The sequence below is a fragment of the Neofelis nebulosa genome, chromosome 4 (genome assembly GCF_028018385.1).
Source record: "Neofelis nebulosa isolate mNeoNeb1 chromosome 4, mNeoNeb1.pri, whole genome shotgun sequence".
Classification (NCBI taxonomy): domain Eukaryota; kingdom Metazoa; phylum Chordata; class Mammalia; order Carnivora; family Felidae; genus Neofelis; species Neofelis nebulosa.
In genome coordinates this window covers 58,989,470-59,005,485 of record NC_080785.1, presented here as the reverse complement: position 1 = coordinate 59,005,485, position 16,016 = coordinate 58,989,470, and the positions used below count along the sequence as shown (strand labels likewise).

General features: G+C 38.6%; 1 protein-coding gene and 1 long non-coding RNA gene across 8 annotated transcripts in view; one reads left to right on the top strand and one right to left on the bottom strand.

The window, feature by feature from the left end:
* The window catches only part of SNX13 (sorting nexin 13), a 136,380-nt gene extending 134,344 nt beyond the window's left edge, over window positions 1–2,036 (bottom strand). The window contains exon 1 of one of the 6 annotated variants that reach the window (XR_009260426.1): window positions 1,131–2,036. Coding sequence is in view for 5 of the 6 variants with exons in the window: in XM_058724901.1 (XP_058580884.1) it covers window positions 1,131–1,928 (798 nt within the window). In the remaining variant the exon portion in view is untranslated. The remainder of the gene's footprint in view (window positions 1–1,130) is intronic. The other 5 variants (XM_058724901.1, XM_058724897.1, XM_058724898.1 and 2 more) reach the window with 5 other exon arrangements.
* On the top strand, window positions 1,362–15,452 carry LOC131509319 (uncharacterized). 2 transcript variants are annotated; one of them, XR_009260428.1, is made up of 4 exons: window positions 1,362–1,474; window positions 10,287–10,506; window positions 13,121–13,244; window positions 15,276–15,452. It is a non-coding gene; the product is annotated as an uncharacterized LOC131509319 (long non-coding RNA). The 2 variants fall into 2 exon arrangements; XR_009260427.1 differs by lacking the exon at window positions 15,276–15,452 and having other exon boundaries at window positions 13,121–14,434.
* Window positions 15,453–16,016: the final 564 nt, after the last annotated feature.

Below are 16,016 nucleotides of genomic sequence, written 5' to 3'. Positions count from 1 at the left end.
ATGCTTTTTCATCACATTTTCACGCCACAAAAGCCACTCATCTACAAACGTTTTTATTTCCTTTTGGCCCAGGTAGGAAGGAATACTGCCCATTAAAACTGTTTCCTTTCCTTAGTGCAGCCCACAAAGATGCCCAAACTAGTAGTCCCTGACAACTGATACCAGAACCTTCACAGGACTTCAAGCGAGTAACTTCTAAGACATTTGCTCAAATCCACAAGCTGCACAATTTATCTTCAGTGACGCCCACACCACCACATAGCACTACACCTAACTGTTAACCGGGGTCAAGTATCTGATGAGATCAATTTAATTCCTCCCCTGAACGTATTGCTAGTAAGGAACTCTACTTCTTCAAAAAGTCTGCTTTTTGCAATGGACATCAAGCACTAGAAAAGGGAAACTGACTGGCTAGTCATAGTTGCCCTACTTCCATTTCAGGTCCAAACGAGGAAAAAAAAAAAAAAAAAAAAAAGCTATTCCACGGAGAGTATCAAGGGAGCCTTAAGCAAATCAAGAGTGTAGATGCTAAACTGAACTTTCTGATTCCTACGATTTAAAAAGGTGACAATGGGTGGGGGTTAGAGGGGGAGGTGAGATAACTGGGCTATCCAAGTGTGGCTTGAGAAAAAAGGTCCACTTCACGAAGTAGTCAAAGTAGGGGGTAGGAAAAACCGGTCTGGCCAAGTGACAAACCCAGGATGCTGACCGAGCTTGGAGGTGGAGGGCCCTGGAGGCCAGGGACCGGAGAAGGGAGATCTCGGGCAAACCGTAGGGGAACAGCAGCACCAACGCAGAGACCAACGCTGCCACGGAGCAGCGTGTAAGGGGACACCACGAAGGAAACGATGAGTTAGGAGGTAGCGACAGCAAGAGGGTGGCCAGTGCCACGGGCGACGGGCAAGTGGCAACTACGAAAGAAGAGGCACAGCAGCCGGAGGTGGTGGGACTCTGTTGAGTCAGCACAGCTCCTATTCAGGGGGCACTTGTAGGATCCCCGTTGCTCTTCGGGCTCCGGGGCCCGCAACGGAGGGTCGGGACCGCGGTCAGGAGAAACGCTGTTCTCGGAAGAGCTGGCGCCGGCCCCTTCCCCATTTCACAGGTAAACACTGGCCGCCGTCGCCGCTTACCTCTGTTAACATTATTACACCCCGGGGAAGTGAGCTCCTCCCTAGCCTCGCCGCATGGCAACAGCCGTAGCAGCAGCGAAAACTGCCGGAGCCGCCGCCAACGGCCGAAACAGCTCCTTCAGTCGTCTCCCGGGCGGCGGCTTTACTCGGCTTCGCTGGCTTCCCCCCGGCCCGGCTGCTCGCGACGGACGCGCCGCCATCTTGGAAGAGCGACGTCCGCGTCTCTCTGCGACGTGCGCTTCCATTGGTGGGCGCAGGAGCCGCCGGCGACTCGTGACCGTCTCCATGGCGCCGGCGCGTGGGGAAGCGGAGGCGGGCGCCTCGCGGCCCACTCGGCCACCGCGGTGAGGCCGCCAAAGCTGGGTTCCCAGGGTAACTTGCGATTGCCGGTAGTAGAGACGGGGCCCAGTGTGAGGCCAGCCCGGGAGCGGGCGCGCTCGCCCTCCGGGTTGGGTCGTCCTCCGCGGCTCGCCGGCGTAGGCCGGCCCTAGGGTGGAGTGAGATGGGCAGAGGCCGAGCCTTCGACTGATGTCGCTGCGGACCTCGCGCTTCTCGGGAACTGAGAGGCAGATGTCCTGTAGACAAACTTCCCTCTGGCATTTCCTTTGCACAGCGGCGACCGAAGAGCACGCGGAGGCTCGGTTCCCTCCACGGTGTGGGGTTAAATATGATCTGAAACTGCTCCTCACGCAGTCCCTCTCTTCTTGAACTTTGACAGAAACTTTCCTTTGTCCTTAACCAATCGTCAGCGAGCCCTCTTTTGGGGTGTGCGACAGGTTGTAGAATTGATACAGGCATATCAGCTTTACCCAGGATCCTAGCACTTAGGACGGTCGCTGATTAAGTGATTGGCCAGCACCTACATCACAATGAGATCTTAGTTTTGCTTTTTCTAAGAGACCTCTTTAAAAAAATAATAAAGCCACTTTTGCTTTTTAGCTGTCATCTTTTACAGCTCTCCTAGCCTCTTGATACAATGTGTCTGGTGTATCAGTGTGAGCAGATTTCAGCAAGTGGCATTGTAGCTAGTGCCAAGCTGAAATGGGACTGAACTCTGGCCCTCAGTGTGCATTCAAAGAAGCCCCTGAGACTGACACCATTCTGAATCTACCACTAGATGAGTTACAATATGTGGAGTTAGAGGCAGTCACTTCTACCTGAATTTTAACGAAAGTGGTTTACCTGAACCTGCTGTCAAAGCGTGTTGTTCTGTTGTGTGTTAGAAATTAGTTTAGAAGGAAATTGAAGATTTTCAGATTTGATATGCAGAACCCTTCCATCTTTTTTTATGAGGGGTACAAAAGCACTTTGAAAACTAACGTCGTTCATTCCCCTTTTCCCGAATCTCCTTCCTTAACAACGGTGGTACTATTCTATAAAATGAAATTTGCTTAATACATTACTATTATAGTCTCAAAATATTACAAACTTGTGTTATCTCTATTGTATCCTCCCCAAGGAAACAAAACTATTTAGGTAGTCAGGTAAAAAAATCAAGAAAAACCCTCATTTTGCCCAATTCAACTAATTGAGGCAAAGTAGTTTTTGTTTTGATACACATCTGATACATGATTTCCGTATTCCTGGGCCAGCAGAATTCTGACCTCTGCAACACAATAAAATGTGTTACTAGTATTGACAGATTAAGCCATGATAGGAAATACGATTGGAAAATACTATCTGGACTAAGATATTAAGGGAAACTAAGAGATACTAGAGACAACAAGGAAGCTGGAAAAAGATATTGTTCCAACCTGTAAGTAAGAAAACAGAGAAGGAGACTTGTTAATATTTAAGATACCAACTAGTGAATTACAACTATAATTTAGGTGTCTAGCCTAAGTATTTAACTTTTTGCACATCTTTTCCCGTTACAGAAGTAATACATTTTCACTTGGTCTAAAGGTAGTAAAGTAAGTGTAGGCATTACTTGAGTTTATACCAACCTGTAATATGACCCAGACATGCTTTTAATATTTAAGAGTTTATCTGTAGACCTAGGAGAGAGAAAGCCAAAATCATCAGCTCCCAGTTTTCTCAGCGAGCGTCCTTTCTGTGACCTAAAAAACCTTATGCTAGCTAGCCTTGCAGGTCTCTCCTCACATCCACTGCTCTGACCTCATTTCTACCAGGCACTTTGTCCCAGCTTTCCTGCTCCTATAACAGCAAGTCATGTTCTTGACTTGGGGCCTTTGCACTGACTACACTCTATCTAGAAGGATCTATCCACCAAATACTTGCGTGGCTAGCCCCTTCACTTCTGTCCCATCCCTGCTCAAATGTCATCTTTTTAAAGAAGCCTACTCTGACCATCCCATTTAAAATGTTGCCTGTCTCTATCCTCCCTTCCTTTAGTTCATAACTCTTACACTTTCTAACAGTTACTCTTTTTCTTATTGTCTGCCTTCCTTCCATTAGGACATAAGCTCCACAAGGTCAGGGATTTTTTTGCTTTGTTCATGGATGTTTCCTCAGCACCTATAATATAAGAATACTGCATGTCACATAGTAGATACTCAATAAAAATTTCTTCAATGAATGGGTAAATCATTTCCTAAAAGACCTCAAAAGGAAAAAGCCTAATTAAAGTTGATTTATTTTTTTTAATGTTTATTTATTTTGAGAGAGAGAGAACATATGAGCAAGTGGAGCCGGGGGGGGGGGGGGTAGAGAATCCTAAGCAGGCCCTGGGCTGTCAGTGCAGAACCCAACATGGGGCTAGATCATGACCTAACAAATCAAGAGCCAGATGCTTAACGGACTGAGCCACCCAGGTGCCCCTGATTTAAAACACAATCTTTACTGTTGAAAGGTTAATTAAAAAAAAAAAAAAAAATTGGCCATTATGTGTTCTTATTTTGCAATTATGGGGGAATTACTTTTACTGTCACTAGAATGCTAGAGAAAAGTTTATGACAGAATTGTGAGCTATGCCTTTTCCTTCACCTAGCTCATTGCTGATATTTTAAATGGTGGTAATGGGATAGGGGATAATAAAGAAAATATATTCAAAACAAACCTTCTATCTTGGGCATGAGTTAAAATTAATTGCTAGCAAGGCAAGCAGAAACTGATTAAGGTATGCCTTTTGGCGAGTTATGGAAATTGAGTTATATAGTTGGGAAAGAGAATGTTTACAGAATCCACTAGCTTAAAATAAGCACCTAATTTGGTACAGATTACAGTTGCATTCCATGTAGTCTTAAAAACATCATATCAGTTGTTACAGAGGAAACCTGGGACCAACTGATCTGAGACGTAGGGTCCTTTGGCTATCAATCAGAAATTCAAAACAAAACAATCCGTCTTAAGAAACACATGATAAGGATATTTACGTGGCTGTTACTGCAAAAGGTTTGATTCCCCAGTAGCACTGTCCAATCTGCCCAATTAACGCAGGAAAGGATGACAAAAGAGGTCAGAGGCAAAAATCAAGTGTATAATGCTTTTCAACAGGCCACTGCCAGTGATTTCTAAACCCCCAAGCAACAATTTGATATATCCAGTTTGCCTGGATATATCAGACGAAAAAACTCTCCCAAGTATTCAGGTTGTCACAAATTGGCTACAATTCTTTTTGAGAAACTGGAAGAATATAGCATCAACGTTTCAAGCAAATCACACCTATCAAACAGTTGTTACTTTTTAATCTTTTGGGTTTTTGAGCCATTTTATTAACTGCAGTTTCCTTGTAATACAATATCGTCAGTGTCAACTACACCTCTACTGAACATTAAATAGTACTACACATTCATTAACAAAGCCCAATATCAAAGCCAGTGAATTGGCGTTGAAGTAATGTACTGCCAACAGAGAAGACACATTCTAAGAACAGTCAACAGCAGGATGTCCTGAGTCTGTGTTAAAGCTTTAGTAACAGAAAGCTGTAAACAGCAGTAAGCAGAAATTTCAGGGCATTTAAGAGTGATCTGAAGTCTAGCTTCAAATAGCCCAGTCTGTGCTTTTTTCTTACATAGTATTTTTTGAGGAAATACTGAGGCAACTCAAGCCTAAGAAACAAACAATATGAAGTTTTCCTAACAATAGATGCAGCTATAGCAAAATAATAATGTTGACATTTCAAAAGTATAAGATCACTGGCAACCTCAGCCAATAGTTTTTGAAATAAATAGTTTTTAAATAAAATAGTTTTGTTTTTAACATCACAAAAACTAGAGCACCTTTCAAACATTTAATTCTCAAATACGAACACTATTTTTCAGTACCTAGGATGGGCCCAAGATGCTGTGGGAGGCATTTTGCATATAATATACTTAACAGTTGAAGAAGACTTTCACAGTAGATCTTATTACACTTTAAGGCCATGACAAAGTTAGTGAATCCAAGTCATCTATCAAGCATATACGCTATCAACATCATTTATCACTGTGAACGCTGGCTTCAATCAACCTAGCTGAGGTAGCGTTTGTCAGACTTCTCCAGTACAAAGTTACTTTTTCCCTCTTTCCATATTGCTCTACTCCTTGGAAGGAAGTCACTATAAGCAGGCCAGACACTATCAGCAGGGAATTATGAGGGTGGAATATCTACTTAAATGATTTGAAATTATTTGGCATGGGAAATCTTTCTCTTCTTCATTTTTTATTGATTCAATCATATGAGTAAAGATTCATAGACCTTTATTTTATACTTCAGGTTAAATCCAATACTCTTGTTGCTCAAATTGTCTATATTTAATGTATACCTAGACATATACATAATGTCTGCATATAGTGTAATCTATATTTAATGTATAAATAGTATACATAGTATTATTCAATGTATGCATGTAGAATGTAGTCTATATTTAATGTATACCCAGACATATGCATAGTGTCTACATACAATGTATAATTATATGTAGTCTATATTTAATGAAAAAATATATGTGTGTGTATATATATAGCTATATAATTCTGTATAGTTGTATAATTCTGAATTATATATGTGTAAATACTGTATCTTCAAGTATATTAAATTAGTTAATCTTAAAAATTAAAATTTTTCAAGAATCATGTCCTCAATTTCTTATGTGAATCATAAGAATTGTGATTAGCCTTTGACCTCCTTTTTTTGCCTTTATCCCGAGGAGGAAATGAGAAAAGGAATCCGTGCTCATAGACAGAACCCAATATGTCCCCATATTTAAAGCTTAACTCAGCTAGTTCCATTTTTACAGAGTAAGGGTGAAATTAAACACTGCTATTCTATTGTTCCCTACTTTAATAGCTTAACAACTAAGGTAAAAAAATAAGATCATTCTAAAAATTACTATTGTTTTTAAATGGTAATATGTTAATTGGTACAAAGTTAATTTGACCTGCCTTCACCCTTGCATGTACAGTGATCTTTCTGTTTTTAATAAAGATTTTACATTTAAACCTATTAGTAATAGACATACACACAATTAAATTGAAGAGATATTAGACATGTGCCCCATAATATTGACTGTCGAATGTAATGAATATGAGCCTGAGAAGATTTACATTGTGGTCCTGTCTTTACTATCAAATAAGATTAAACCTTGGAAATGAAAATCCATCATTTGTTGACCATAGTGTCTTTTTCTGTAAAGCTAGGAGATTAAAACATATAATTAATTTAACACTAATATACTGTATACATGGGAGGTGTTATTTGAAGCATTGGACAATGTCCTCTGTCTCAAGAGCAAACACTCTAAGTTTTTTCAAGTTTAAAACTGGTACTTAATGATAGCAAGTAAGTTGCAGTTCATTTTCCTATCACTTTCCTCCAACGAACATACTCATCATCACCATTTTCAAAAACCTTGCTACAGAACAGAGGCACACTCTGCTGTGAACTGTTATGCGTATGGTAATGAACTCCTTGAATTACCACCTTACCACTTAAAATAAGACACTTCCTACCTTATCATGGCAATGTGTGTAAATATCCACGAACAGAGAAATCAGCAAACATGTCAAGGAAAGTCCTGGGCTATAAAAAAAAAAAAAAAAAAAAAAAGCAAATACTCAAATAAAAGGAATGTGAAATCAGGCTATTTATTCCTGAAATCTATAGGGCATTCACCTAATTTGGATGGATAAGATTTATCTTGTTCACTAAATCAGCAAAATGCAGAGGGCTTCACATTTTATTTTTAAAAATAGATGTCCTTTTTGGGTTTTCCTGTTGCTGGGGAAGTGTTCTTTCTGTTGCTAACAGAGCTAAATGTTCTGCTTTGAATGGGAAATGTTTGTTTTTATTGGTAGGAGTAGCAGAAGGATGAATGAAGGAATCCATTAAAAAAAAAAAAACTGTTTCTGTAAGTGAGATGTCTGCCTTCTGGGTAAAGGAATATGATTGGTTATTTACCAGATTCTTTAATAGAATCATGAAGCTGGTTTATTTGTTTACACATCATTTTATTCACTAAAGCATAAATGGACTAACTATCCAAATTGTAAAGATCACAGGATTATAGAATTCATACTGAAACATTTATTACCACTGAACTTCCAGTGGTTAGAAGGTACAAAGAAGACATTTATCATCTTTACATTTTTCATCTAAAGTAATTTAGCTTCCAAAAAAAGGGGGTAGGGAAAGAAATAAATGAGATCTGGCTTTCCCTTCAAATCTTAGTATCATATAATTAAAATGCAAGCCATCTTGCCCTTCATCTTTGTATATATTATTTGCACTGTTTAGGGCAGGAAGCTGATGGGGGAAATATCACAGGCAAGCAAATAAGTATAAAATATTAGTTTGATATACACTGAGCTTAAAACTGCATGAAAAATGGCCATTCTGGCTATCCTAAATTTAACAATTACAAAATTATTTTTAATATAATTTCGTTAACCCCAAATTAAGTTTTTTTTTTTTTTTAATTTTTTTTTCAACGTTTTTTATTTATTTTTGGGACAGAGAGAGACAGAGCATGAACGGGGGAGGGGCAGAGAGAGAGGGAGACACAGAATTGGAAACAGGCTCCAGGCTCCGAGCCATCAGCCCAGAGCCTGACGCGGGGCTCGAACTCACGGACCGCGAGATCGTGACCTGGCTGAAGTCGGACGCTTAACCGACTGCGCCACCCAGGCGCCCCAACCCCAAATTAAGTTCTATGTTATCAGTACCTTAATTGTGTTGTATTACTCTGTGAAAGACTGTAGATCTCCTAAACAAGAGCTTTTACTTTGTTTCAAGCTGTGTCTCTGATTAATTCATCAAATGTATTCTTCATGGTTATGCCAGAAATTTTGGTTACACTGAAATTCTGTGATGTGAAAATGTAATTAAGTTTCTATCTTCCAAATTTGATTTTGGTCTTTAGAAGCAAGTTTTTAATCTATGAACCATTAGCTTTTGGGAAAGAGGGAATATTTCATAATATCTGTCTAAATCATTCTGTGGCAGATGATGCTGTATTGACCTAGTCATTTCATTTTCCTCTGGGGACTGAAAAAAAATTACAAATCCTGCCTGTCTAGGTGGGGTTGTGTAACTAGCTCAGGCCAATGGAATGTAGCAATCCTCCTCTCTCTCCACCTTCCAAGGTGACCTTGGCTGTTGGTTAAGGTAATAGATGGAGGGAACCACACAGGAGAACCCATCTATTAGATCAAAAAAGAAAAAAACTTTAGACTTTGCATGAGTGACAAGTTATTTCGTTGTTGTGAGTTGTTGTTATCACATCTAGCAATATACACCCCAAATAAAATACTTTTAACTCAACTTACTGGGAGTATAAAGTGTCTAACCTGAGAAATCCTTACCCTCTCTTCTGCCACCCAATTCCCAGGATGAGGGGACTGTTTTAAGTGATAGTACTTAAGAGCCTTAGTAGTTACACCAGTTTTTAAGTAGAACTACTTTATCAAATCACAACCTAGTGTTACACATTAAACACACACACATACACACACACACACACACACAGAGTATTTCTGGGAGAGGTGGACAGGCTGAAGACCCTGTTTCATCTGGTCTACTCAGAAAAGAAAGCCAGGAGAGTTAATGGAAGAAAAAAAGAGTGAATAAAAGGCCAGCATGAACCAGAACGAAGGACAAGTTCCTCTTAAAGTAGTAAGAGCCTTCCCAGGGAGTTCCAATACCCATTATCCAAGAATGTGGCAAAATTGGGAACTAAGGAGGTAATACAGTCAGGTGTTTGGCTCGGGAGTTGTATCAAAGAATGACTTTGGTTAATTGGACTGTGGGGCAAGTTTTGCCTGGGGATGCCTTACAGGTGCTCCTCACCCTGATCAGGAGAGTCTCCCACACTGAAAGTTCACTCAGGAACAAGGGAAATAATGTTATTACACACCTCTGTGCCAGGTGCATTGGGTATCTTGTTACCTTTACACTTCATGGTAAGTATTGTTAGCTACATTTTTTAAATGAGGACATTGAGACTCAGAAGTTTAATTCACCTCAGAGTTCTGTGCTAATAGCAAATCAATTTGAGTCTAGACTTTTCAGATTTGAAACTTTTTTTTCCTACTATATTTCCCACACACTCAGCCACAAATCTAGGAGTTAATATGCCCTTTGAATGTCCAATAAAAACTCTCTTTTTCTCAAACATTTCCTGCTTGTTGCAGCCTAGATCTCTTCAGGATCTCTTGAATTAAACTATAATGTATCTAACAATAACTTGTTTTTCCAGTTTACCTACTTTCCCCCCTCCCTCATAAAAGAAGAAATAAGAGTATGAACCCTATAGAGTTTTATCTGATTTTTTCTGTTAACTTGTCAAAATCTAACCATAGTTCTACTCTAATGTAAACGCAATTTACCTCTCCTGATAGTAAAAGTTAATCTCACGTTTTTATTGAATTTTTCTCATTGATTGATATGCATAATACATTCAGCTAATTTCTCTGAGCCCACTTGAGGCCTGTTTATCACTGACATCATGCGATCTTTCTATGTCTGCCTCACGCCTATTGGCCTCTGCCTCATGCCAGGCTTACACTGTAACCTAAGGGGATGGTATCCCGTCTATGTCTTTTCTTCTGCCTCCCTTCCCCAGTGAAGTACCAGACTTGAGCTGTGTAATTTCTCTTCTCCTTCACTTTTCACCCTCAGAGACCTATGCTTTTCCATTTTCCTGAACCAATTGTATCCCTTCTCCTCGACTGTGTCTGACATTGATAAGTCTCTCATTAATCAACTCTGTCTCCTTAGGCTAACCCTTAGTCCCTAATGTCCTTGTGACCATGGTCACGGGCTGCCTCTGAGCCCCACTGGAACTGAAAGGGATGACCTGTGATCTGCAACCACCAGTAAGAACAAACTACAGAGTACAGTTGTGCGCTAACTTCAACAGCGTGTCTGTTTTGCTGCAGCACATGGACATTTATGAGAAGTTAAGTCCAGAGTTGATTTGCAAAGTCCCATTTTGATAGTAAGTTTATTATCAGTTTATTTCTGATTTTTCTCCTAAGCCCCAGATTATCTTTCCCTTATTTATTAGTCTCATTCATTATCCCTTTTCTTTTTAACCAATTCCTTAGAAATATCTTTGGAATACTGCGTCTCCTATAATCGTATGTTTTTCTTGGCTTATTTTAAGAAATACACTAAAATTCAAAATGTATGCTAGCTAAAACTGATAGGTTTTCACAATACAATGTTTAAAAGTAATAAATCTGCCCTCCACAAGACAAAATGATTACTAAATGACACAATTACTATCCAGTTTTCAACTTAACTTACTCAACAATTACTCTCATTTATCCATATCATGTATTCCTCTAAAGCACATGAGAGTTTTGAGTTGCTAGAAAGCTAGTAAGCAGATGCTTTTGTATTTGGTGCTAAAAATGTAAAAGTAAAGTAAAATATCAAAGGTTTTCTCACTGTTCTTTTCCTTCATTCCTATTTTTTGGACAAATTATTTTCTCTGAAAGATGGCAGTCTATCTGAGATAAAAAGCGTATTCCTAGTGTTCATTGTCCCACTTTGTCTAGTATAGTTTTTTAGAAGATTATTAGAATATGAAAGAGATTCTGATAGTTTATAATGCAATGAAGCAAAAGAAGTGAGATTTTAAAAGAAATTTGTTTAACGTTTATTTATTTTTGAGACAGAGAGAGACAGAGCATGAACGGGGGAGGGGCAGAGAGAGAGGGAGACACAGAATCAGAAGCAGGCTCCAGGCTCTGAGCCATCAGCCCAGAGCCCGACGCGGGGCTCGAACTCACGGACCATGAGATCGTGACCTGAGCTGAAGTCGGACGCTTAACCAACTGAGCCACCCAGGCGCCCCAAGAAGTGAGATTTTAATCACACACATTGATGAAGGAACAGAAAAGGCTTGCAGAGATTCTGCTTTGGCTTCCTTTTCTAGCTAAAATATAAAGCTAATGGAAATGTGATAAAATAGGTACCTGATCACTTGCCCTAATACAAAAGAAAATGGATTTGAAAAATCTAAAATGGCGAACAATCTATAAAACTTGTCAAACTATGAAGTAAAGCCATTCAAATTTGAGCATGTTTAATACTGGATATCCACCAGTATTACTGAGTACACTATTTTAGAGAAATCATAGTGATGCCATAACAGAACCCTAATTTTACATTTTAGCTCTCTATTTTACAGTAACTTCAAGTACTATTTCTTACCTATGCTTCATAAAAATCATGCAAAGCATCACAGAGCTGCTTCAGCCTGACTCATGAGCTAGGGGCCAATTGTTAAAATTCGTGGAATTTTACTCGCCGGTTTTTAGATACAATCATTACTAAAAATTAAAGTATATGAACTTACAATTAAATAAATTATATGTAAAATGAAGGCCATAAATACTCAAAAAAAAATCTTTGCTTCCCAACTATTTTACTACTTTTTACCACTATCTGTGTTTTCGAGGTCATTTATGTTTATTGCGTGGGGAAAAAAACTATAGAATAGTGGGCTACTTCACATCTCTTCCTAACTCTTTGTTCGCGGTGTCCTGGTGATAGCTGGAGACCAGCTGTGGAGGGAGTGTTTACACCAAGGAAATTGGTAAATACTACAAAATCAAGATGTGAGTTACTGTTTTGCTGATTTTCTAGAGTTAAGGAAGGGATCAAGAACATGTTGATAATGCATATTAAACTTGAAAGGTGTCATGACCAACTGTTATATTGTAAATAACACACAAAAAAATTTGAGGAACTATTCTAGTATTCAAACACTACTATCCATTTCAGGAAGGAAGTTGCTCACACTGTTGACAAATGAATGAACTTCTGACATCTTACTTGTTAAGGAAAAATAAAATATCAACCAGTGTTTGTTCACACTTGTTTGTCAGTTGCAATCACAGTTGAGCTAGAATACAAGAATTCCGCAAAAATCGACAAAATCATTAGAAGAGAGTTAATTGCCTATATGCAAATAATAAACAATATTGAACGTTGTATCTTTTTCTATATTCTTTTTTTTAACGTTGATTTATTTTTGAGAGAAGGAGAGAAACAGGGCGTGAGTGGGGGAGGGACAGAGAGAGAGGGAGACACACAATCCTAAGCAGGCTCCAGGCTCTAAGCTGTCACCACAGAGTCCAATGCAGGGCTTGAATTCATGGACCACGAGATCATGACCTGAGCCGAAGTCAGATGCTTAGCCAACTGAGCCACCCAGGTGTCCCCTGAACATTGTATCATTTTAAATAAATTGTGTGCCACTCATTTTCTGGTATTGGTAAAATCCGTGATAAATCTATATATACCTATAAATATATGTGTACCATTTTTTTCCCCCTGAAGAGCCACTTAACCAGCTTACCACTGTTGAGCACTGACACTCTGAACCCCTTCACACAGTCTCAGTTCAGCCATTGGTTGCCAGCTTATTCTTCCTCTCCTCCAACCTCACATTTGATTGGTTATGACTTGTAATAGTTCTCAAAGGTTGAGAAAGGTAATTCCTTGTTCAGCATCTCTATTATTTCAGATTCTTGATGTGGAGACCCAACAATGTCAGTTATAGTGTTTAAGGTGACCCGTCCTCTTTCTTTTGCTTACAGACTCTGCCTCCCTTGCCACAGAAGTGGCCGTGGAACTTGCACCTGATTAATTTGAGCAACAGTGATTAGTGAATTGACAAGTGATATAAGCAGAGATAGAATCCCTTTCTGGCTTTGATACTATGTATGTTCAGGATACTATATTTTTGGGGTTGCTAAGTAGAATCTGCTGGCAAGTATGTTCTGTGCCACATAAAGGAGGCATATCTGCAGAGCAGGAGAAAGTGATATTAATATGTCAAGAGAAGTAGAGACAAGCAGAAATGAGCAGCAGAAAGAGTATGTTCTGGGAATGTTGAGTTCCCAGATCCAATTCTTTCTATAGGCATTACTTTCTGTAGCCATTTCTTCATTTCTATGAGTTATTTCAGTATCTTCCTAGAAACAGGGACCACTACATTTACCTTTGCCTTAAAATAACATGAACTGATTTCCTCTTTACTTGTAATATTAGAGTCCCGACTAATACAAATCCCTATGCAGTTAATGGGTGGGCTTTGGCAAGTCTGCAAACTGCATGAAATTGTATGCAAGATTTTGTGTTCGATTCTAAGTGCACTTTGCACCCCCGCCTCCCGGGAATAGTTTTGTAGTTTGCCTCAGATTCAAAAAAAAGACCTATAAGCCTACAAAAGCTGACTTAAGTTAGTATGAATAAAAATAAACTAAACAAATAGCTTTCTGTGTCAGAATTTACTCAGAATATACCATACCAAGGTGGTTACATTCACCTGAGTATGGATTGGAGTCTGTCTTTGCCTGATGTTTTTAAACTAGATTCTAAGGCTTCCTAAGAGTTTTAAATACCAAAGACACTTATTTTTCATTTAATTCCTTCCTTGTTACTTTCTTCACATACTAGCCTATTTGTATATGTGTGATATTGTTAGCATATTTCTCAAGAGAGTAAAATGAGAGGCACTCGCTATTCGCTTGTCAAACATCAAAGAAGATGAACATCTAATAAGAAGCCACTATCTATATTCTAAAAAACCTTTAGACTTGACTTTTGTCTACCTTTGGAAATAACCTTCAGGAAAATAATAGGGAAATAATATTATGCATTAAATTTAAATTTGATAAATACAACTCAGACGTTTTAAGATTACTTTCAAAAAGACTTCTGGGTTAAGAAGCCAGTGAAATTAAGTTATAGGGCAGAAAGAATCTTTATTGAGGAAAATTAAAACTGGACACAATATAAATGAGAAAACAGTAAAATATAAGAAATCCATCTTGTTCTCTTGTGTGTTAGCTATCAAGTGGAAAATAATTGTATGTGATAAAAAGCAAAATAAAGTGTTCCCAATACTATGTATTCAATACCTTTACTTCAGAAAAAGCTAAAGCAATTTCATAAGATGATTTTTGTCTAAGAAAGTAATTTATTGCTTGGATAAGCATGACACAGAAGGCTGTGCAGGCCCCACTTACCTCACTGAAGCAATATTCTGTTAGCCTCTGTAACAGTTCTGGTGGATTGTACCTATTGCACCAGAAGAAATTATTTAAATCTCATTTAAAATATAACGGCCACAATAAAGTAATGTAGTCAAGGTTTCTTTGAAAATATATTTGGTTTGAAAATTAAAATGTGGTACACTGAAGTTTCTAAGAACTAAAAATACTTTGTCATCATAGCCAATAGACAACATTATAAATATCCTGTCAAGGCTGAAGTGAATAATGTTTAAGGCTTATACTGAATACAACTAGACTAAGATATCAGGTTAACTGGTAAATCTAATAATGAAAGTTGAGGAGCTAAAGCTATCAAATCAACTGGACCATTTTAACAAAAATTTTACCACATTCCAACTTTACTTTGAGATGAAATTTAGTGTTGCTTCTCTAATCATGTTAATCATTAAGTTCCCAGTTGAGAATGATTCATAGATGTACAGAAAGAAATTCTATCTTTAATTCTAAGGCTACAGTAGGTTGTATCTATTTAATGGGTAGTCAAGCTAGTCTGACCTTTAAGGCTAGCTCACATTCTTGGAGTCTACAATCGTCTTTACAAATATTTCTTATACTATTGGCTATATTATTAATCTAAACGTGTACAAATAGATTGATAGATAAGCATGAAATAGAAAGGTATGATGGCCCCAATGACCAAACAGACAATGTTTTGCCATCCTTTAATTTACAGCTAAAAGAAAGGTTTGGGTACAACAAGGCTAAGAGATTTGCCCCTGGATGTTCCTGTCCCCAGAATCCATATTTTCATCACAGTTCATTATAGGAGAAGTGCAAATGAACATGGCTATAGGTGTTCAGCTCCAAGAATAAAAAGTTAGACATTAAAATTCTGTTTGGGAACAAGAAATATGTGACTCATTATTCTTTATCATATACTTATTTATATATTCATTTCTTCCATAAGATGCCCTCCCGTGACATTAAAAGTAGTAACTTATCCCAAAGCACCTGGGTTAGGCACCCGACTCTAGATTTTGGCTCAGGTCATGATCTCCCAGTTCCTGAGTTCAAGACCCTAGTCGGGCTCCGCACTGACAGTCTGCTTGGGATTCACTCTCTTTCCCTCTCTCTCTGCCCTTCCCTCTACAAAATAAATAAACTTTAAAAAAAAGTAGTAACTTATCTCAAATTAAACAATAATCATGAGTAACTCCCAAACAGACAGTCCTTCCGACCAAGGAGACTGACAGACAGCAAGTGGGAGAAAGCCATCCAAATGTTGCACCAGTTCGAGCTGAAGGACACAGAAGGACAAAGATTTAACCCATTATTTCTAATTTGTAAAATTCCACAGTCCATTTCAGGTTTAAAACTCTATCTCTTCTTTTTCCAAAAGGTCTACTTCTACCCTCCACCGCAAGCATTAAGACCATCTTTTATACCCCCCTCCAAATTTGAAAGTAGCTGAGAA